This window comes from Callithrix jacchus, chromosome 5 (genome assembly GCF_049354715.1).
Source record: "Callithrix jacchus isolate 240 chromosome 5, calJac240_pri, whole genome shotgun sequence".
Taxonomy (NCBI): domain Eukaryota; kingdom Metazoa; phylum Chordata; class Mammalia; order Primates; family Cebidae; genus Callithrix; species Callithrix jacchus.
The window spans coordinates 94530631-94554168 of record NC_133506.1 but is presented as its reverse complement, the minus strand read 5'-3'; the positions used below and the strand labels follow the sequence as shown (position 1 = coordinate 94554168).

Sequence of the window (23538 nt, the reverse complement as noted above, 5' to 3'; positions counted from 1 at the left end):
CAGTCTCCCAAAGAAAGTGCTGGGATTACAGGTGTGAGCCACTGCACTTGGACCTAATTTTTGTATTTTTAACAGAGATGGGGGTTTCACTATGTTGGTTAGGCTGGTCTCGAACTCCTGACCTCAGGTGATCCGCCCACCTCAGCCTCTCAAAGTGCTGTGATTACAAGCGTGAGCCACCGCACCCGGCTTTTTTTTTTTTTTTTTTTTTTGAGACACAGTCTCGCTCTATCGCTGGGGCTGGAGTGCAGTGGTGCGATCTCGGCTCACTGCAACCTCAGCCTCCCAGGTTCAAGCGATGCTCTTGCCTCAGCCTCCCAAGTGGCTGGGATTACAGGCACGCGCCACCACGCCCGGCTAATTTTTGTATTTTTAGTATTGATGGGCTTTCACCATGTTGACCAGGCTGGTCTCTAACTCCTGGGCTCAAGTGATCCTCCTGCCTCGGCCTCCCAAAGTGCTGGAATTACAGGAGTGATTACCGCGCCCGACCTAAGCTTCGTTTTCTTACTGACCTTTCCATTTAGAACACTTTTAGATAAACAGAATTCTTTTGAGGGCAGTAGAATCCTCTATACCCCACACAAGGCAGGTTTTTCAACTCGAACTTCTACTTCCACCCCACGCAGGCTCTCCACACTTCTCGCCTCTGACCTAGGGTTCTGGCAGGGCCTGATCCTCACAGCCCAATTTCAGGACTGTGAGGAAAGCTCAGCTTAGACCAAACGTCATCGCTCAGACACAACTGGGTCAAGCGTCAAACTCGCGGAAACCCGAGTCCGGAAATCCTAACGCTCTGGCTCCACCTAGCCCCGCTCCCCGAGAGACCTGCAGAGCCCTGGCCGACTTTGCGGTTCCAGCTCCGGCCTCAGGAGGCGAGAAGCGAGGATCTCGCCCAAGCCCCTCCTCCAGGGGCAGGTTCTCGAAGCCTGAACATTTTTAACCTCAAAACGCCCAGGATCTCGGAGGCGTGTGCTGTATGCCACATAAATGCACAACACGTAACAACGACTCATTGTTCAGCGCCACGCCTGCAGACCCTTCTCAGGCGCAGCCGCCCGGGCTCGCGGCCCACACACCGCAGCCGCCGCAAGCCCTTCTCGGCGCGGCGCGGGGGCTGGGCTGGGAGGCAGAGCGGGGGCAGGGCGCGCGCTCGTGAGAACGTCCGGGGAGCGCGCGCGCCGACGCCGAAGCCGCCGGGCCGAGCAGAGTCGGAGTTGTTGCCTGTGGGGTTTGCGGTTGATGGCTCCCGCTGACGGGCTGGCGGCGGCGTCTGCCGCTGTTCCTGCTGTTGCTGCCGAGACCTCCGTTCGCTTCTGGTCATGAGAGGTCAGGCCTGGGGGAAGCGGGCAGAGGAGGAGGCGGCGAGGGGCGGCTGAGGGCTCGGGGGAGAATAAATGAGGCACTCGAGGCTCGGACGTGGGTGGAGAACTCTGCCCTCGGAGATTCCGGAAGAGTTGTGTTGACTTTTCTTCCTTTTTCTCCTCCTTTCTTGTCTGTGCATGAAGGAAAGTGGGAGGGTTCTATGTTATTTATAGAAAAGACACTGAAACCCTGCTGTCCAACGTTGCTCTTAAGAGTTTTGACGAAATAACACCCGTGGCGTCGAGGCCTCGGGGAATGCCTTTAGTGAAAAGCACCGAAACCCAAACCGCCAGACTCGGTGACTGCACCTCTGTTCAGTTCTGGTAGTGAAATAGAATGACACAGAACATTCCCTGACGTTCACTCTAGCTTCCTCCTAGAGAAACGGGAAAGGCACGGCAATGTAGGATAGGCTCTGCGTTTCGTCAGCTGGGATTCCGAGTCGGTTCATCTAGTCCTAGGAGGTCCACACTGGATCAGGTATTAGATCTTTCCCTGCCAGGGTCCTCTTACCTCACACCCCTCCCCCTGCAATACACACACCACGGACGGTGGCATTTTATTGAGCTGTGTGACTGTCCTTATTCAGACTAAAGAGTTACCTAGCAATTATATGGTAACTCCCCAAAATATCTATGCTTTAATGTATTTAGGTAACATTTCTTTGCGCAGAGAGGTAGTATTCTTGGTAGCACCATTAATTATCGGAAACCTTATGAGCTTTGGGAAAGCTGCTTGAGCAGAAAATGTAATTTGTAGGTCACCTAAGTGCAGTGTTTATTATTAGTTACCTATGATGCTAATAAGGCATTAAGATTTAATGTTGTTTTTCTTCCTAACATTTCCAAACGTAAAAAAAAAATACTCTTCTTTATGAAACTTCTTTGATGTAGAATATACATTAGAGATGAAACTGCTCCAGTTGGGCAAAGTACATGTACCAGCGTATCCAGTGAGGTCTGGTGCTCATTAACATCTGCTGGGCACCTGTATTTCATGACTGTTTTGCAGATGCCTTCTGCCATTAGAGAGCTAGAAGCATTTGCAGCTCAACTTTTTTTTTGGTAGCAAATGTTCCTTAAAAGATAATTTGCGTAGGGCAGCAGAGCCTTGCCATTGAGAAGGTAGGAGTCCAGTGATAACCTGAAAATTTATCTGCTGTGATTATTTGCTACTCCTTTAGTGAATAAAGGATACCTAGTGAGGAATATACTGCTGGTATTTAACTGCCTGTTTACTTACAATATTCTCTGCTATTTGATTTTTTAGGAGACAGTCCTGAAGCAAAGATATTTGGGTCAGAGAAAAAGTAGTTAAGGGCCATGCAAGCCAATCGTAGCCAACTACACAGTCCTCCAGGAACTGGAAGCAGTGAGGATGCCTCAACCCCTCCGTGTGTCCACACAAGATTGACAGGAGAAGGCTCTTGTCTTCATTCTGGAGATGTTCATATCCAGATAAACTCTATACCTAAAGAAAGTACAGAAAATCCAAGCTCCAGAAATACAAGATCAGGCGTCCACAGCTGCGCCCATGGATGTGCACACAGTCGCTTACGGAGTCATTCCCACAGTGAAGCAAGGCTGCCTGATGTTACTGCCACAGAGTCTGGAGATCATGGTAGTAGCTCCTTCTCAGAACTCCGCTATCTCTTCAAGTGGTTGCAAAAAAGTCTTCCATATATTTTGATTCTGAGTGTCAAACTTGTTATGCAGCATATAACAGGTAGGGCATAATACAACATTGACTTGTTTTCATTCCTAAATTCAGTTAATTTTTTTTCATTATTGGTAATCTACTTAATGCATTCGGTTACTTATTTTCTGTTAGCTTTTAAAATTGTGTTTCCTTTTAATTTGTGTCATTGTTAGCTTATTTAATCCTCTTTGATTTTTTTTTTCTTTCAATTAACTAGAACTTATTTTCTAACAGGAATTTCTCTTGGAATTGGGCTGCTAACAACTTTTATGTATGCAAACAAAAGCATTGTAAATCAGGTTTTTCTAAGAGTAAGTATAACAAGCAACTAAAACATTATTAACTGTTTCTCTCCATAGATTTTAGAGAAATAATTTTGAGAGAAATAGGAAATAACTTTTTAAATAGGAAGTAATGGGATATACTGTAACATCCATGATATATTAAATTTGTTATCTAAATTACCTGAAATAAATTCTCTCTCCTAATGCTGAACTACTTCACCTTACTTTCTTCCTAAGGGGAAAAAAAATTAGTTAATGTTAAAGTAGAAAAAAGGATTAAAAGAGTTAGAACACGCTGTTTGATCTGATTTAGGAACTCTCTTCAGGTTTTATGAGTTCATTTGACCATACTAAGTAATATCATTAAAAACATTTAGTGGCCGGGCATAGTTGCTCACACCTGTAATCACAGCACTTACGGAAACTGAGGCAGGCAGATCACAAGGTCAGGAGATCAATACCATCCTGGCTAACACAGTGAAACCCCCTCTCTACTAAAATTACAAAATATTAGCCAGGTGTGGTGACACGCACCTGTAGTCCCAGCTACTCCAGAGGTTGAGGCAGGAGAAGAGTTTGAACTCATGAGATGGAGGTTGCAGTGAGCTGAGATCATGCCACTGCAGTCTAGCCTGGGCAACAGAGCAAGACTCTGTCTCAAAAAAAAAAAAAAAAAGATCTGGGCCAGGCACAGTGGCTCACACCTATATAATCTCATTACTTTGGGAGGCGTAGGTGGGCAGATCACTGGATGTCAGGAGTTCAAGACCAGCATGGCCAACATGGTGAAACCCCATCTCTACTAAAAATACAAAAATTAGAAGGGCGTGATAGCACTTGCCTGTAGTCCCAGATACTCTGGGAGGCTGAGGCAGGAGACTGCTTGAATCCAGGACAAGGAGGTTGCAGTGAGCCAAGATTGTGTCACTGCATTCCAGCCTGGGTGACAGAGTGAGACTCCATCTCAAAAAAAAAAAGAAAATTAAACCCAAGGAATTTTTCTGTAACATAAATTACACAAGCCCTAGTCTTATAAATCATCGGGAAAAACAGGATGAGTTTATAAAATTTCACCTTAGGCAACTTTAAATGGCTATTTCTGTGTAAAGTATCATGCATTCTGACCTGGAAATACATAGTTAAGCTTATCTAACTAGAAAAATTATTATTTAAAATTCATAAAACTTTTCATTAAACTTGACTTTAAAAGTGAGATTACAGGCAAGGCACAGTGGCTCATGCCTGTAATTGCAGCACTTTGGGAGGCCAAGATGGGCAGATTCCTTGAGCCCAGGAACTGGAGACCAGCCTGGGCAACATGGCAAAAACCCCATCTCTACAAAAAATACAAAAAATTAGCTGGGTGTGGTGGCACATGCCTGTAATCCCTGCTATCTGGGAGGGCGAGGTGAGAGGATTGCTTGAGCCCAGGTGGTCGAGGCTGCAGTGAGTCGTGATTATGCCACTGCACTCCAGTCTGGGTGAACAAGCAAGACACTGTTTCTCCCCTACCCCCACCAAAAGAAAAAATGGAGATTACAACTACTTGGGAGGCTGAGCTGAGAAGATTGCTTGAGCCTAAGAGTACTAGGCAATGTGGCAAGACCCCATATTAAAAAAGTGAGATTAAAACATTATTAAATTCTTATAACCTGAGAATTTAAAAAATATAAACCTGACAAGTGAGTCAAGGGTAAAATACATTTTTAATTTTTTCTTGTGGGTTGGTCTTTTTTTTTTTTTTCTGAGATGGGTCACCCAGGTAGTGCAGTGGTGTGATCTCAGCTCACTGCAAACTGCCTCCCCAGTTCCAGAGATTGTTGTGCCTCAGCCTCCTGAGTAACTGGGATTACAGGCACGTGCCATGGCGTCCAGCTAACTTTTGTATATTTTTTAAGTAGAGACGGGGTTACACCATGTTGGCCAAGTTGGTCTTGAACTCCTGACCTCAAGTGATCCGCCCGCCTCAGCCTCCCAAAGTGCTGGGATTACAGGTGTGAGCCACTGCACCCAGCCTGGATGGATTATGTCAGCTTGTAAAAGACCAGGCAGCTTTTTTTTTTAAGTTTAATTTTTTTTTTTTTTAAGACAAGCCTTTGCTTCTTTGAAACATAGGTAATGTTTTTCATACAGTGATGAAATTTGTATTTTAAAAATTTGTTTAATATAAGATTTCTGTTTGTCATTAAAGTTGTATAAAACAAAGTAACTGATGATTATGTACACTGTAACAGATACTCTATATTAAGATTAATTTAGAAAAATGGTCTAAGTTAATAGTCATTAAACAGTTTAATATTTAAAATTCTGGCAAAATCAAAGTAACATTATAAAATTGTTTATTTTTCAGGAAAAATCTTCAAAGATTCAGTGTGCTTGGTTACTGGTATTCTTAGCAGGATCTTCTGTTCTTTTATATTACACGTTTCATTCTCAATCACTTTATTACAGGTAATTAGAGGTCCAAATACACAGTTACATTTTTAATGTAATCATATAATTCATAGCACTTTGTATGTATCTTACCTCACATAGTACTTACTGTATTCAATTCAGTTCTGTTTTTAACTATCTCCTTTCATAAGTGAGAGCTTTTTTTTTTTTTTTTTTTTCCAGACAGAGTCTCGCTCTGTCACCCAGGCTGGAGTGCAGTGGCTTGATCTTGGCTCACTGCAACCTCCACCTCTCAGGTTCAAGTAATTCTGCCATCTCAGCTTCCCAAGTGGCTGGGATTACAGAAACACGCCACTATGCCCAGTTAATTTTTGCGTTTTTAGTAGAGACGGGGTTTCACCATGTTGGCCAGGCTGGTCTCGAATTCCTGACCTCAGGTGATCTACCTGCCTCGGCCTCCCAAAGTACTGGGATTCCAGGTGTCAGCCACGATGCCTGGCCTCATAAGCGAGTGCTCTAAGTGATTTATTCAGATTTTGTATCCCCAGTGCCATGGCATGTAGCAGATGCTCAATAAATATTTAATATTTTGATACCTGAATTTTTGTTTATATATTCCATATTTATTAAGTACCATTAGGTTGTTATTGTTGGTCTTTGTTTCTGAAAGTAAGAACACTTACTAAATGACAGTAGCTGGAAAGTTTCCATGTCAAATGGGAATATTCTGAATTTTCAGCTTTTATCAGAATATTAGAAGACCTGGTTTCACTGAAGTTGAAGAGATGGGCAAATCTGGGATATAGTTTGGAGGTGGAGCCAGTATCCCTCAGATGGACTGGATTGGGTAGGTGGGTAGAGAGAAGCAAGAATGACCTCTGGGTTTTTAGTCTAAGTAAATGGCTGGATGGTGGTGTCGTTTCATTGGGTTGAAAAAGAAACTGATTTTGAGGGGAAAAATCAATAATTTTGTTTTGAACATGTTAACTTTGAAAGGCTAAGTTGAATTAATAAGAAAGGGGTTCCAAATATATGTCATGACTCAGGGTAGAGCTTACAGCTATAAATTTTGGTATCAGGAGCATATGATTGATATTTAAAAACCACAGGACTGGACAATCTAACCCAGAAAAGAAAGAGTAAAGGTAGAGAGCTCAGTACTGGACATGACCACAATTAGAAGAGAAACAGCAAAGGAGACGAAGAAGAAACCAGCAGTGAAATATGAGAAATTTGAATGTGGTGTTACAAGTCTAGAAAGAAAATTATTCAGAGAGGAAAGACAGAAAAAGAGAAGTGACCTTGAAATTCATCAAGACAGAGGGAGTTGATGGTCATGACAAGCAATTCATTGAAAGGAAGAGATGAAATCCTGATTGGAATTGGTCAAGAAAATCATGGCAGATGTCTGGTATTGAGGTTTGTTTGTTTGTTTGTTTACAGGCTAGAAAGGTGTCAACTATGACAAACTATGAAGACTTTTTCCTTATTCTCTAAAGGGAAAATCTAAAACCCAAACATTTTAAAAGTCTCTTTAAGCAAAATGATCCTCCATTCCATTAATGTGAACTATGACATCCTGCCAAACTCGTATTTTTTACCTATCAAAATAAAATATTTGTAACAAATTAAAACCCTTTATTAGTACTTTACTTTTATGTTGCTCTGATAAATTTTGATGTTTTTCTCTTGGTAGTTTAATTTTTTTAAATCCTACTTTGGACCATTTGAGCTTCTGGGAAGTACTTTGGATTGTTGGAATTACAGACTTCATTCTGAAATTCTTTTTTATGGGCTTAAAATGCCTTATTTTATTGGTGCCTTCTTTCATCATGCCTTTTAAATCTAAGGTAAGAAACTAACTTATGCTTTATTGGAGTGATGTTAATGAACCACATTAATGCTATTTAGTCTTTGTTTAAATGAATCCTCCTTTTGCAGTTTTTCAGTTTGCTAACTACCTTTAATTATCTGTATTATTGCAGCCTGGCAACCACTTGTTTAAGCATTTGAACCTGAATATTAACCTACATGGATAAAATCAGAATTATATTTGCTTCAGAATAATTTTAAAATCAGTCCCCACCTCATATATGGGAAACTATTTAGATTTGTACTTCTTTTCTCCAGAGCATTATCAATTGACAGTTGACTATATATAATTATTCAGTGGCTTCTCCTACACAATAAAGACTTTAAAATTTTTATAATGAGCAAAAACATACATAGGTTTTACTTGCAGTATACATAAAGCATTTTCACTATATCATTCTTTAGAAATTATATTTATTTATTTATTTAGAAATGGACTCTCACTCTTGTTGCTCAGCCTGGAGTGCAATGATGCGATCTCAGCTTACTGCAACCTTCATCTCCCAGGTTCAAGGGATTCTTCTGCCTCAGCCTCCAGAGTAGCTGGGATTACAGGCGCCCACCACCACACCCAGCTAATTTTTTATTTTTGGTAGAAATGGGGTATCACCATGTTGTCCAGGCTGGTCTCAAACTCCTGACTTCAGGTGATCCACCCACCTCAACCTCCCAAAGTGCTGGGATTACAAGTGTGAGCCACCACGTCTGGCCTAGAAATTCTTTGAAAGCAGACTACTCAGTGACTGTGAGAACCAATTTGAGGGTTTAGTCATAATCATAATCATTATGAAGATTAATATTATTTATATTGTATCATATACTCTCAGTGTTCTCAGTCCAGTATTGTTTGTGCTATGTAGTTTGGGTAGCTCTATTTGTTTTCTTTTTTCTTATTTTTTAGGGTTACTGGTATATGCTTTTAGAAGAATTATGTCAATACTACCGAACTTTTGTTCCCATGCCAGTTTGGTTTCGCTACCTTATAAGCTATGGGGAGTTTGATAATGTAACTAGATGGAGTCTTGGGATATTGCTGGCTTTACTCTACCTCATACTAAAAGTAGGTAACATTATAGATCTTGTCACTGCAAGATTCGTATTAATGATTACTGACAATACACTACTATTTTCCTTTTTAACAGTTTTATAGTTTATCTTCCTATCACTAGTTTGAAGTAATGGGAGGTTCTATATCTATTTAGAAATGGGAGAAACGAAAATTATCTTAATCCAGCAGTCTTCAGTTTTCACTGGAGGGAAGCAGAGCAGACTTTTGCATAGCGTGGATTATCTAAGTAGGGAAAATGAGTGGAATAGAACATACCCATCCTCAATAGTAACATTTATCATACACATAAGTCTTAAACTAGTGGAGTATCTTGTTCTGTTCTCTCCATGCCTGTGCCCCTCAACCTAATAATCACTTTGTGAAACTTTAAAATTTAAATGTTAAAAACAGGTTAATCAGATAACTGTTTTGACTTTGACATAGTTAAGTTTGTATTTGTCTTGATCAAATTGTTACTCTAGGTGTTTAAATGTACTTCAGCTTGAGTTGGCTCAAATCTATAAATTGAATAAAATATTCACAAAATGATTAGTTTTGACATATAATGAGCATTAAGTTAATATGAGGATTTGATGTCATGGGATTTCAGCCTTGGTTTTTGTGTTTAGCAGATAGGACTGTTTGAATTAATAAATGATCTCTTATTTCCCTTTTCAGCTTTTGGAATTTTTTGGGCATCTGAGAACTTTCAGACAGGTTTTACGAATTTTTTTTACACGACCAGTAAGTACTTTTCAACAGTTGGGAAAAACACTCTGACCTTTATTAAAAATATTTTTTTTAGCTCAGCAGTTTTACAAGAATGGATTTCATAAAGAGATGATCCTTTTCTTTTACTTTGATTATTTTCTAGTATTTTGGCACTTGGGGGCTATAATAATTTAGGAGTTTCATCTCTATGATCAGTTTCTTGAATCACACACTGACAGCCACTGGCTAATTATTGCAGTACTTATATATTTGAACTTGTCTCTTGCCCCTTCAATCCATTTGACATTTTTAAGGGCTTGCAAACCCTTAAAAATCTTAGGAAGTTTTGTTTTTCTTTTTTAATCCATAAATTGGGGCTTTGTGTATTCCCATTAACTCCTTATTCAGCTGTTAAAATCCTTCCACTGTAATTTATTGTGTATGTTTAAAAAGCTCATTGCCACAAGTCATGTCTCCTGCAGTTTTCTTACTGGAGCAGATTTCCCCATTGCTCGATTCTATGTGCACAAATAAGTTCATGACATGAAATTTAACAATTAATTGAGACTCTGGTGTCATATGCAACATTATGATGTGATTCTATTGACGTTACAAATTGCAGTGAAAGGATGTCATAGAGAACCTTAATTTACTACTTAGTAGCCTCAAAGGTTTCCAGTACCTACGTGTGGTCACTAGATTTCAAGGTTTGATGCTCAACTTTGCAGTCATTTCATAAGGGTTCAGGGAGACTGACTTAAAAGAATGCCAACCTAATAATATACCATTAAAAATAAAAAAAGGATTATGTCTACAAAGTAAATCATACTAACTGGCCAGTGCATCTTTTCCCTAAGATAGAGTTAGCAATGTAGAAACAAACTGTGCAACATCCTATTCAAGCTTCTTTCTCTAGATGTAATAAAATTCAGAGTTCAGCTTTGTCCAAGTCAATTCAGTTGATGATTATGTGAGCATCGACCATTTTACTATAATTGGTCTTGTACGATTTGTGTTGAAATGCTTTCAAGAAAATACCCTGATATTCTTTCTCTGAGACAAACTATAGAGAGGATATCAGTCATCAATACTTTGATTTGTTGAATTCTCCTTTACCAAGGAAATGGCAGTTACTATCAGGGTAAGTCTTCATGTTGAGGGAATCTCCAAGATGCCAGATTAGTAATGTTTTAAAAGCTTGTCAGCATAATTATCTGCAAATGTACTTTGCTAAATGCCACCTTACTAAAGGAAAATTGACATCAAGATCTTCTAACAGTATCCTGACTTGTTTCTGAAATCTTTATCACCAGTCTCAAAAACCTTAATTTTTAATATATTTATCCTTTAAGTTTTACTTTGATTTTGTTAACCTGAGACATTTTAGTATAAGAACTTGTACAAGAATCTGTAACATTCTCTGATTTTTCCAAATTTCACTGAGGGTTATTAACATCACATCTGGTTAATGACTAAGTTCTGAATCCGGTGAGAAAGTTAAAATCTTAAAAGAGATCAGAAACTTTTTATTAGGACATTAGAAGAAAATTCAAATAATTTCATTATTGTTCAGTTAGTTTTGACAGTAATTATTCTACCCAAGTGCCATTTACAGTTGCAGTTTCTCTGTAAAACTTTATCATTTGTGCTTAGCACTAAATGCTTTTTATGATAATCGTGAATAATTTTTAGACCTAGTGGCAGAACATTCTTCAGTGGTCCCTAAGTCTTCTACATATTGTACTCACTTGGCAACCTTTCAAATAGATGACTGGGTCACATTCCAGTATGTCTGGTCCTACTGAATCAATATTGTGTGTAAAACAGAGAAATCTATTTTTAAAGCAAGTTTCCACAAGTTACATTCAGCCAGCCAAGCTCTGACTAGACTGACTTTATGAACCACTGCCGCAGGTAATAAGTGAGCTCAATTTGGCAGTCCTGCGTTAAATACATGGCTATAGATTTTATAATAGTTGTATTTCAGATTGCTTAGTCTCTTAAGCCAGTTATGTTGAATCTCAAGTACTGTCAGTCTTTGGAAAGCTAGTAGATCTAACAATCTTCCAAGATTCTATTGTGTATTATTTAATGATTTCATCTTGGTGCACTCAAAAGGTGGTTCTGTATATGTGATTCAGCTTTGAAATGTTTGTATCCTTTGAGAAGGTTTTCAAATGCCTGGTTCCAGGGAGATTTGAGAAGTACAGCATCACTTATGTAAGTTGAGGAACAGGAAAGAAATTTTTAGATAAACAGAACTTACTATCTTCATAGAGTTACGGAGTGACTGCCAGCAAGAGACAGTGTTCAGATGTGGATGATATTTGTTCAATATGTCAAGCTGAATTTCAGAAGCCAATTCTTCTCATCTGTCAGGTAATTATATTTTTAAATTTAAAAACCTAATTATAACATTTCTCTGTGACTTGCAAAAGTCATATTTATGTTTGTTACAAGGCACACAAACACAAAATCTAGTGTTTAGTGAAAGGTAGCATTCAGGGTACATACTAGGAATTTATTCATGATCAGTGGATTGGCTAAGTTTTGTCCTTTATATTCTGATGACTTTTATGCAGAGCAGTGTATGAAGGGGAAAAAATAATTCAATTGACAGATTGGATACCAAAGTGATTAAAAAACAGGCTATTTTTAGAATACCAACATTTGTTGCTGGATTGTATAAGGCCCTTTCCTGTACTTTATGGCAGTTATTAGTAACTCAAAGACTTTAAGCTGTTATCATATGTAATCTTAAAGGATCACACCTAGGGATAGTTTTTATGGTTAAATGGATAGTACAGCTAGAACAATAGTGGCTTTACTACTCACACTGTTCTTTGTTTTCTTGAATGTGTCATACTGTCTCCATTTTCCCATTTGTAAAGTGAGGGGATTAGTACTCTTCAAAATCCCTTTCAGGCTGGGTGCAGTGGCTCATGCCTGTAATCCCAGAACTTTGAGAGGCGGAGGTGGGCGGATCACTGGAGATCAGGAGTTCAAGATCAGCCTGACCAACATGGTGAAACCCTGTCTCTACTAAAAACACAAAAAAATTATCTGGGCATGGTGTGGTGGGCACCTGTGATCCCAGCAATTTAAGAGGCTGAGACAGGAGAATCGTTTGAACCCAGGAGGCAGAGGTTGCAGTGAGCCGAGATCGTGCCATTGCACTCTGGCCTGAGTAACAGAGCAAGTCTCCATCTAAAAAAAAAAAAAAGAAAAGAAAAGAAAAAAAAAATCCCTTTATTCCCTAGAATGTGATGAATTTAAAATTCTTATCAAGTATAAAATCTAATTCTTCATTCCATTACAGCATATATTTTGTGAAGAGTGCATTACCTTATGGTTTAACAGAGAGAAAACATGTCCACTGTGCAGAACTGTGATTTCAGATCATATAAACAAATGGAAAGATGGAGCCACTTCATCACACCTTCAAATATATTAAGTTGTATAAACTATTAAGGCCACAAAATACTAATTAATGTCATTTGGTCATAATGACTATTGATTAAGGCATCAAAATGGATTTTCAGGGCTACAAGAAAAATGTTTCTAGATGGTTTTAGAATGTAAGACTTACGGTCCATTTCATCAAAAGATTAAATGAAAGAACCCTATGTTTTAAAATATGTATAATGTTCAACCTACTGTGTATGCAACATTTATTTTAATTATTTGACAGGTAACTGCAGTGTTAAATTGTAAATGTGTTTTCTTAATGTTAACAAAACCACAATTTGTAGAATTGGTGGTTTTAGAGAACTCAGGTATTCCTTCCTGACATTGTTTTCAGAATAAAGAATATTTTTCATAATATTTTAAGATACATATCAGAAATAATTTTGTTCAGCATTGACTTTTATAATTCCCATCCTAAAAATTCTTAATATTTTCATAAAATTTGTATTTTTAAATGAAAGTTCTAAATGTTGTATTTTATCATTAACAGATTTTTCTAAGTTTACTGAAGATGATACATTTTAATATTGTATTATTCTCTGTAGTATGACCAGAATCAGTGAAAATAAATTATTTAAATTCATTTTGTCTATGGACCTCATAAATTCTTCTGTCATCAGCTTTAATGTTCATGATCATGCTTTTTGTATAGAACCATGGAGTATCTTGAAGTAACTATTAAAATAATTCATGTGGATTATAAACAGCTGGCTCACTTGATGATTTGAATAGTATAGAAAACAAGACAAGGCCAGGCGAGGTGGCTCACTAATCCCAGCACTTTGGGAGGACAAGGCAGGCAGATCACAAGGTCAGGAGATCGAGACCATCCTGGCTAACATAGGAAACCCCATCTCTACTAAAAATACAAAAAATTAGCCGCATGTGGTGGCACACGCCTGGAGTCCCAGCTACTCCCAAGGCTGAGGCAGGAGAATCACCTGAACCCAGGAGGGAGAGGTTGCAGTGAGCCCAGATCACACCACTACACTCCAGCCTGAGTGACAGAGCCAGACTTCATCTAAAAAAAAAAAAAAAAAACAAGACAATATAATCCCAGCACTTTGGGAGGCAGAGGCAGGAGGACTGCTTGAGGACCTGCCTGGGCAGTAATATAGCAAGACCGTATCTCTATTAAAGAAAAAATTTCAAGACAGATGCCCTAAAATCTTAGAAAAGAATTGCCTTTATAATTAGTCTTCTCCATAAAAGTTTTGGAATTTTATGCTTGAATCACCATCAATTGGAAGATTAAAGCTTGCACTGAGAGGCCAACATGAGTTTTTGATAGTGTCGTTTGTTCTCCTCTAGGTATTTGTGCAGGGTGGTAGAAAAGGGAATGAAGCACTTTCTCACTCCCCTTGTTACCTCTAAGGAGGAATCTGAAATTGAAAACAGATGTCTGAAGTGCTGCTACCAGTTATATCTAAGTTTAGAATAATCTATCAGTTTGTAGTCGAGGAAAAGATGGTAGAAAGGAGAACTTAAGAAGCAGAGGTAGAAAAAAGATTTGCTGTACTGATAAGACAAAAGTTAAACCAACACCTGGATTAATAAGGATACTGACCAACTGGCTATAGAAGTCACTTTCTGACTGTATGGCCATCCAAATTGACAAAAGAACATTTGGAAGTCTGCACCTTTTTTTCTCCAGGTAAATACTATCAGGTTGTAAACACACTATATTCAATTACAGTATATTTCACTCTCATTATCTACTTTGCGAACCACTACAAGTATTTAAATGGCTTTGTGGTGATGCTGATAGTTCTATTATTTAGGTATACAGCAGAGGATGGGTGAGAGATTACAATTTGGTTGTGAAGGACAGCCAGGATGACTTCCTGTTCAAAACACAAGAATAGCATTTTCTTCAGCCCTATGACAATACCTATTTAATACATTTGCCCACCCTGTAACTATTCAGACAGCACTGTTTCTTAATGTGATTAAATAACCAAGGAGGTGCATGGTGGGGGTTTTTTGGGAAGGCAGTTTACCTATAAATTGAAAAGGGAGAAAATCTAATGGAGCTATGCCATCCACTATCAATGCTGATGAACTGCAAGCATTTCTCCATCCCTCTATTCCTTCACCTCAAAAAAAGGTAGTATAGATTCAGAAACCCATTTACTCTTTGAATTCAGATCATGACTTCTAGAAGATTGTTTTACCAGTATTGATACACTACTAGGTTGTATAGCAAGGTAAAGTCTATTTGAGAACTTCTGTAGAGAAATCCCCTTGGCAAGTGTGATATAATTACCTTACAGTTAAGAAGTGGTTCATAGAAATTACCCAGATTACACTAGATATATTGAGACATTAGTTAAAACAGATTTGTTCACGACATTATTTAGTGCATACACATCAAATTATCAAGTGTGGCTGAACAAATTATTGATTGTTAGCACAAGGTCTTCCTAGAGTTTTTATGAAGCTAGCTTTCACGTAGGTTGTTACATGCATTTTTTTTAAGTAAACAATTCATGTCTACTATCTGATATAACTTGAAAATCAAAGATGTATAACATCTAACATAAAAATCAATACTAAAACTTGTTACATACTTAAATAGCTTCCATGTCTCAGCAGAACAGCTTTTAACCCATTCCTTGCAGTTTATTAAATATGACAACTTGAACACATCTGACATGTTAATTAAAAAAATTTTTTTAAACCATTTATATACCTGATATGTATACTAATTTATTTCTTCCTATCTTAGGGTAATAAAAAAATAAATCACTTCTATTTTATGTTCATTCAAATTTGCATTTAATTTCTATTTACATTCATTCAATCCGAAATCAAATAATACAGTAAACTAAATACAAGATGAAAAGCAGAAAAGGTGTTACCCTCATAGCACTCCTAATAAGGCAGCTGAAGAATTTTATTTACTGATAGATGCAAAGCCAACTTGGGAGAGGAGAAACAATAGTTTAAAGAGCAAACACAAACATAGATGAACCCATCTTTCAGATGTTATTCCAGATAATCCACTGAGATAATACTTGTGCTATAATGTTAAGAATCACACAAGAAAAAGTACTGTATTAATCAGCAACGGACCACAGGTTATGTGTGACAAATACTTTTATGACAGTTTGTCCAGCTTGCTAGTGTCTACTTCTAAGAAAAAAAGTAGATGTTTGGACATTGATGTTTTTGAGAAATTAACCATTTTCAAAGCCTCAAAATCTATTCTTCATAAATTCAACATTTCTTATGGGAATAATCTTAGATCTAGCCCTTGTAAGCTAGGAACCCTATGATTAACTGAATATTGAAAATAGGTCCTATATTAAATATATAATCCAAGGCTCAGTATATTAATACTATCTAAGATGCATCTTGTTTATAATCATTTATTACCGATAGTAAAGAATGTTGAATTTATGGAGTATCATACATGCATCCTTCACCCCTCCCCTCAAATTATATTCTATCTCAAAAAATAGTATGGAAAAATCCTTCTTGAAGGATTCAAATTAGTTAAGACCATCATGGGGGAAAAAAAACTAATTTTCCTAAAAATCTGGTTCAAGTTCAATAATTAATACTTTACATTGTTAATCACAGCTGGTTTATAAATCCCAGTTTATTCTGTAATGCTACAAACCTTATAAAATCAAATTAGTAAACTTCAACTCAGTGATATTTTAATTAAAAAACAGCATGTATAAAATAAAAAAATATCCTGTAATAGCGATTTTAAAGAAAATAAGTGATGAAAAAAAGCACTTAATCTCTTTTATACACTTACCTGGTATAATCATAAAGAACCCTCTTAGAAACTCAAGACTAGTAATATCAACATCATATTTTAAACTATGCTTGGATTTTTACAAATAAATATAGATAAGCCATATTGCATAGGTGTGTGCTTTCTGTCTGTGACACTAATGTGACACTTGACATGTTTTCACAGTCATAGTAGGGATATCCATTTATGAAACAAGTTCTCAATAAATTTTCCACAGCACAGGAAATAAATTTTACTTAATAAATGTGAAGTCAGAAAAACTATGTATTTGTGTGGATGGCAGCTGTGCAATTAATGCTTTTTATGCAGAAAAGTTGCAGTGTTTGCCACTATTGCTGGCAGTACTAATTATGAAAACAGTTTAACTGGGGTGATTGTAGCCAGCCAATCACAGTGCACATGTTACTAGCAAATAGGACCAAGGAGGAATATTTTGGTGTATAAGTTTCACTGGAATTTGGTCAGGCAGTCAACACTACAGTTAGTAAACATATTTGAAAATAAGTATCAGAGTATCACAAGCCACTTCAGTCTGAAATAATGCCTGTACATATCAGCATAGTTTTTTGGGTTCTGTTTTTTCAGACATCACAAATTGTCAGAGAACAAGGATCTGCACTTTAATTTCTGCCCTTAATTATTATTGTAGCTTCTAATTTACCAGCTACAGTCATAAAGTTCTCAGTAGGCTGCTGCAATAAGGGAGGAGCGGGAAAGAGGGAGTAATTTAAAAAAAAAAAAAAGGCTTTTTGTCCAAAGATGAACTTTTATAGATTTTTTTCAATTATTGCCACAATTGAAACAGTATATTTCCAATCATTTTTCATGGTTCTGTTTTTGCTTAGTGTCAGAGGATTTCATCCCATCTCATTTGAGTAGCAATTTAAAAAAGCAAAGCCTTGCTCTTTTCTGACTGAATTCAACATGCATAAAGAATTTTATGGCTTGGATCCTATGGCTCAAAAAGGTTTGAAAACATAGCAAGCAGCATTTATTTTAAAAAATCCTAGGGTTGCAAAATATTACAAATTGACTTTGCACACTCAGACTGAAGACATTTTAAAAGACAAACAAAAAGAGGTGATAAAACAACTGCAACTGCATGATCATCTATTATACCAGTACGCACTGAAATATATTTTTATAAAGCTCTGCAGATATTAAACCTTTTCACCAGCTAAAGTTATGGAAATGCTCTCTTTAAGGCAGGAAATATTTAAGAAAGGTAAAGTTACCTTTATTTTTATTCTTTGACCTGGAAATCATTTACGTTGATTTTGTTACAATTTCAAAAACAGAGTGTCCTGTTAACATGTTTCCTAAATTAAGCCACTAAGTTTTCTTATTTACTGTGGAAGACATTCATCAAAAGGCCATCAAATATTTTTACAATCAAAAAATGTAGCCCCAGTATAGGAGAAAAAAAATAGACCTTTTTTTTCTTTTTAAAACTGTTGAGAACAAAAATATAAGGAAGTAGACAGCAGAAATAGTAGAAAGAAGTAAAACTGAAAATCTTACCAATTTGCTGTAAAGAGATTAGACAGAGAGTGGGCCATAGCAACACCCTCTTCCCCTGATATCCCTATCTCCCTCTCTTCTGTTGTTCTTCAGCCATGAGCTGAACACATTTGGCGTCTTGAATCAAATATACTGGTATAAGAACAGGTGGCGATTTTTTTCCAGTGCAATGCAGGCCCAGGACAATGATGAAATGTAGGACATACAACTTATGCCCATTCCAAGGCTTCCAGTTAAGCTTAGCACATAGCAGTACTGCAAGTAGAAATGATTAAATAGATTCTTTTTTTTTTTTTTCTCATATTACAGACAAGTATTGCAGCTGGGTTAATGAAAATAAACCCCATGTCCACCCCAATCCCTCAAACGAGCCACAGCTGTGGTTAACAATGATTCATTTGCATTTTATTATTTCACCAAGAGAAGAAACAAGTTGTCTGGCTTTCTTCACACCAACCAATAATTTCGCATTTTAAAGTTTGGGATGTTTTTCATAATGAGCTGAATCAAAAATCTATTTGAAAAATATATATTTATATAAAAAAAAGATTCAGGTTGTTTGCACGTAAAACATCAATTGGTAAGTTTCTTTTGTCTTTTATTCCATGTTGCTGGAAAAAGTTTGACCAAGCTTGCATGCTAATTTGTCCTTAGTTGCAAGTATTATAGGCAATTTTGTACTTGCCTAATGAAAGGATAACCTTTCTTCGACACAGTCAGAACTCAACAGTGATTCAGAAGCAACATCCTACCCTTAATACTGTCAGTTTCGAGTCATCAACATGAAAATCCTTGATAAGGTTGAGAAGATGTTGCGAGGAATCCATTAACTGATGTGCCTAAGAGTTCGGCAATACTATTTTGCTTTAAGTTTTTTTTTTTGCACCATTGATTGATTTTTTTAAATCCACGTTTATTTTTCCTCTCTCCAAAGTGTTTTATGTAATGACATTGACTCTGTGAAACTGTCATTTTGAGTCTTCTTGTTTCACCTTGCAGGATCCTCACACATCACCCTCCACCTTTTTTGCCTTAAATTCATTAAAAGCATTGCTCTGTCATAGATTCATTCGCAGGTGCTCTGGCCTTTTAGAGATCATGGGAAAAGCTTGTTTTTTGTATGGCCCAGAGTTTGGCTGTCGTATTGGAAGTGGTGCTGATGCTTCCCCACTCATTGTCACATCCATCTGCTCTATGCCACTTGTTTCCATTGGGTATTCCACAGGTGTCTGAGGATTTGCTGTGCTGGCCGAAGCACCTCTTCCCCAGAAATCCCCAGGAGAAAATTTGACTGGGCTTTAAGACAAGGAAGAGCTATCATTCATTTGTTTAAGGATCATCTTAACAAGACAGTATTTCCTTTACATTTAAAGGGAGTGGGAAAATATGACTTTATTTTCATTTAATTTTATTTTCATGTGAATTAGCACAAAGGCAAAAGTTGGGCCATTCTCTCTCCTAGACTGTTAGAATTTCCTAACTGGTCTCTTTACCTCTACAGCTGACCCCCAAAACCCGTGTGTGTGTGTGTGTGTGTGTGTGTGTGTACACATATTATATATATCATTTTACTCTCCCCTGCTCAAAACAGCTTTCTATTGCATTTAAAATACAATACTTTTCTAAACCTCTGCTATTCTCTTCCTCACTCACCAGACACTCCAGGAACACTGATTTCCCTTTCATTTCCAGGAAAAGGGCAAGTTTTCTCCTCCCTCAGGGCTTTTGCATTTGCTGTTCTTCTGCTTGTAGGGCTGTCTCTTTCTGTTCACTTCTAGATGTTACTACTCTAGGGAGGCCTTTCTCTAACCACTGAGAGTAGAAACCTCCTTGTTTTCCTCTGCTGTCTACCACATCCTTTTTTCCCCTTTTAAATTATAGCACTTAGCACTACTTGTAATTACATATTTTTGTGATCCTTTGTCTATTGTGTGTATTTTGTGTATCCTTTATTATTGTATCCTACATCACTCCCACTAAATTGTAAGCTTCATCAGGCCAGGGACAATTCCTATATTATGGTAATATATATATATATATATATATATATACACACACACACACACACACACATAACATGCAGTATGTAGCACAGCTCTTGGTGCACAATAAATGCTGAGTGAATGGATAAAGAGGACATTTGCCAGTGTGGCTGTTTACTTTCAGAAGGGAAGGTAAACGATATAACATCATAGATAGTCAGACTAGTCCTTTGCAATGTAAGATATCGATGCTGTGCTTATGTCAAAGAGAATATGACAGTCATTTATGTAACTTGGCATAAATTTATTAAGCAACACTCTTGTAAGTTGTTAAAAAGAAAAAATAAAGAAGTGAAAATAAGAGTGTGAAATACCTGACAGGTGTTCGTGGGCTGCCAATAAATCTTCGAGGTGATCGGATTTTTGGTTCAAAGGAAAACTTTTCTTTCACACTTTCAAGTACAGATGGAGCCACATATGTAAAACCCTGAAAGAAACAGTGGACTATAGAATGGTATTTTGTCATGTATCTCAAAAAAATGGGGTTGTTCAGTCTGACATACCAACACAATGATGCACACCTAAAACCACCAATGTGTATACTCTCCCATCTCCTCAACCTCATTTTTAGACCTGTTAACCTCCTTCCAGCCATTTTGTGAGGCACGCATTTCAAGAAAGCAGAATGCTATTGAGCCCAAGATGCTGGCAAACAAAATTCCATCCTATTGACAGGAATAGGAAAAAAAAAAAAAAGAAAAATTCAGGCTCCATATGAAGATGTTAAATATGGCCAGGGATGGTGGCTCACACCTGTAATCCCAGCACTTTGGGAGACTGAAGCAGGCACATCACCTGAGGTCAGGAGTTCGAGACCATCCTGACCAATGTGGTAAAACCCTGTCTCTACTAAAAATACAAAAATTAGCCATGCATGGTGGTACACGCCTGTGGTCCCAGCTACTCAGGAGGCTGAGGCAGAAGAATCGCTTGAACCCAGGAGGCGGAGGTTGCAGTGAGCCGAGATTGCGCCACTGCACTCCAGCCTGGTGAAAGAGCAAGACTCCGTCTCAAAAAAGAAAAAAAAGTTAAATATTAGGAGAAATGCAAAGAAACTTCTAGTCTTTCCAGCCACAGGCATATAAGCAACTAAGATTATCACCCCAAAACAGATTCTCATAATTAGGCCAAGTAAAAACAATTTTCTGACTTGGCATCAAAATCTAATCTTATGACCTTTCTGGTTTTATGCCAATGGTTGGACAGATTTTTTTTTTTTTTTTTTTTAAAGAGATGGGGTATCCCTATATTGCCCAGGCTGTAGTGCAGTGGTGATATCATAGCTCACTGCAGCCTCAAACTCCTGGACCCAAGCTTTTCTCCCACCTCAGCCCCGCAAGTAGCTGAGACTATAGGCACATGTGATCATTGCCCAGCTAGAATTTGGTATTTTTTTGATGAGTAAGTATCAACATTACAAAAACATTCAGTTGTAATAGGCAATAATGCAGTTTTATTAGTTTTAGTCCTCTCTTGGACCTTCCTATTAGGCTACCAGCTGTCATTTCTCTTGCTGTCAATGTTCATTCTTTTTCTTTTCTTTTTGAGACAGGGTTTCACTCTTGTTGCTCAGGCTGGAGTGCAATGGCGTGATCTTGGCTCACCAAAACCTCCACCTCCCAGGTTCAAGTGATTCTCCTGCCTCAGCCTCCTGAGTAGCTGGGATTACAGACACGCACCACCATGCCCAGCTAATTTTTTGTATTTTCAGTAGAGATAGGGTTTCTCCAAGTTGATCAGGCTGGTCTCGAACTCCTGACCTCAGGCAATCCAACTGCCTCGGCCTCCCAATGTGCTGAGATTACAGGCATGAGCCACTGTGCCCAGCCAATGTTCATTCTTTTAATCATCAGCCCTACACCTGTTTTCTAGTTATCAAAATCTATAAGTGAGCATTATATGTTATAATAAATAAGACTCAACAAAGGTCTGAGTGAAGGCCCAAGAGTGAGGTGCAATTCTGAAGGCATATGATTTGTGACAGTTATACGTGAAATTCAGAGAGTATTTTTACAAATGTTCTAGTGGACTAAAGCTGTAACTACCAAGAGGTACAGGCTGTGCCTTAATAATTTTTGAATTTCCTCTAATTCTGTGATGAGGTCTTACAATAGGAACTGTTGAAATGAGGTTGCTAGAACCATATTATCCGGAAAAGTGGGATGTCACTATTTTATTAATGTTTAAAGAGATCCACTTTATACAAAATTCTGGCTACAACCTAACAAATGAATTGTTCTGTTCACTAGTTAGCCTATTTAAGTAATTATGAAAAGCTCAATGATACTTTAACTAGCAATAAAAGCTTCAATATCTCACTTTTACCACCACAACTTTGGATTTCTTTGTAGCTAAATAAAATGTTTCTATTTTGTGAGGGAAAAACTATCATACAAGTTGAAATTCTGCAATATCCAACTGAGGAAAAGGTCTCTGTTAAGTTAAAGGTACAAATTCTACATCAGTAGTACATGAGAGAAAAAAATGCCAAAATTAAAGTGATTCATGCCCATTTCCCTAACTAAACCGAAGACTTTACTAACAGATATACAGTAACTTTGATCATACACACATCAAACTTGAATTTAAAAACATGAATTTTGCTCTGTTACCAGGCTGGATGCAGTGGCTCACACCTGTAATCCCAGCACTTTGGGAGGCCAAGGCGGGTGGATCACAAGACCAAAAGATCGAGACCATCCTGGCCAACATGGCGAAACCTGGTCTATACTAAAAACAGAAAAATTAACTCGGCATGGTAGCATATGCCTGTAGTCCCAGCTACTCGGTAAGCTGGGACAAGAGAATCGCTTGAACCCAGGAGGCGGAGGTTGCAGTGAGCCAAAATCGCGCCACTGCACTCCAGCCTGGCAACAGAGCAAAACTCCATCTCTAAATATATGAATGAATGAATGAATGAATGAATGAATGAATAAAATATCTCCTACTTCTGCTAAGAGTACCAAAAATAGGGCCAGGCACGATGGCTCATGCCTATAATTTTGGCACTCTGGGAAGCCGAGGCGGGAGGATAGCTTGAGTCCAGGAGTAAAATAGTGAGACTCTGTCTCTACAAAAAATAAAAAATTAGCTGGACATGACACATGCCTGTAGTCCAGGTACTCACGAGGCTGAAATGGGTGGATCACTTGAGCCTGGGAGGTCAAAGCTGCAGTGAACCATGATCACACCACTACCCCCTGCACCCAGCCTGGACTACAAGGTGAGACCCCATCTCAAAAAAAAAGTTACCAAAAATCTATAGCTGTTTCAGAAATAAAACACATGTAGTTACTGAGGTTTTCCTTTCCCACTGCTATGACTAATTTTTGGTTGAGATGGTAAACCAAACATCATTGTTAAGTC

General features: G+C 37.9%; 2 protein-coding genes across 14 annotated transcripts in view; one reads left to right on the top strand and one right to left on the bottom strand.

Moving 5' to 3' along the window:
• The first annotated feature begins 1167 nt into the window (after positions 1–1167).
• RNFT1 (ring finger protein, transmembrane 1) lies at positions 1168–13423 on the top strand. 5 transcript variants are annotated; one of them, XM_008996967.5, is made up of 9 exons: positions 1168–1329; positions 2635–3090; positions 3298–3374; positions 5698–5798; positions 7438–7591; positions 8515–8673; positions 9340–9405; positions 11650–11751; positions 12692–13423. In XM_008996967.5, the coding sequence occupies exons 2-9, from the start codon at positions 2688–2690 to the stop codon at positions 12824–12826; spliced, it is 1197 nt and encodes a 398-aa protein (XP_008995215.1). In that variant the 5' UTR covers positions 1168–1329; positions 2635–2687; the 3' UTR covers positions 12827–13423. The 5 variants fall into 5 exon arrangements, with proteins under 5 accessions (XP_008995215.1, XP_008995216.1, XP_035156582.1 ...); XM_078373688.1 differs by having other exon boundaries at positions 1245–1334; positions 2638–3090; XM_008996968.5 differs by lacking the exon at positions 8515–8673.
• A 2171-nt stretch (positions 13424–15594) lies between these two features.
• RPS6KB1 (ribosomal protein S6 kinase B1) overlaps positions 15595–23538 on the bottom strand; it is a 61521-nt gene continuing 53577 nt past the window's right edge. For 4 of the 9 annotated variants that reach the window (XM_035300679.3, XM_035300680.3, XM_002748178.6 and 1 more), the window contains 2 exons: positions 20487–20599; positions 15595–19426 (listed from right to left, as the gene is read on the bottom strand). In XM_035300679.3, coding sequence (XP_035156570.1) covers positions 19189–19426; positions 20487–20599 — 351 coding nt within the window. In that variant the 3' untranslated portion in view covers positions 15595–19188. Of the gene's footprint in view, positions 19445–20486; positions 20600–23538 lie in introns of all 9 variants that reach the window. The other 5 variants (XM_035300681.2, XM_008996966.5, XM_078373685.1 and 2 more) reach the window with 2 other exon arrangements.

Excerpts from the sequence above, each read along its gene's own strand:
- RNFT1 (XM_008996967.5), top strand. The coding sequence starts at position 2,688 with ATGCAAGCCAATCGTAGCCAACTACACAGTCCTCCAGGAACTGGAAGC. Across the intron at positions 3,375-5,697 it reads TAAATCAGGTTTTTCTAAGA|GAAAAATCTTCAAAGATTCA; the intron begins GTAAGTATAACA and ends TTTATTTTTCAG. Across the intron at positions 9,406-11,649 it reads GAATTTTTTTTACACGACCA|AGTTACGGAGTGACTGCCAG; the intron begins GTAAGTACTTTT and ends CTATCTTCATAG.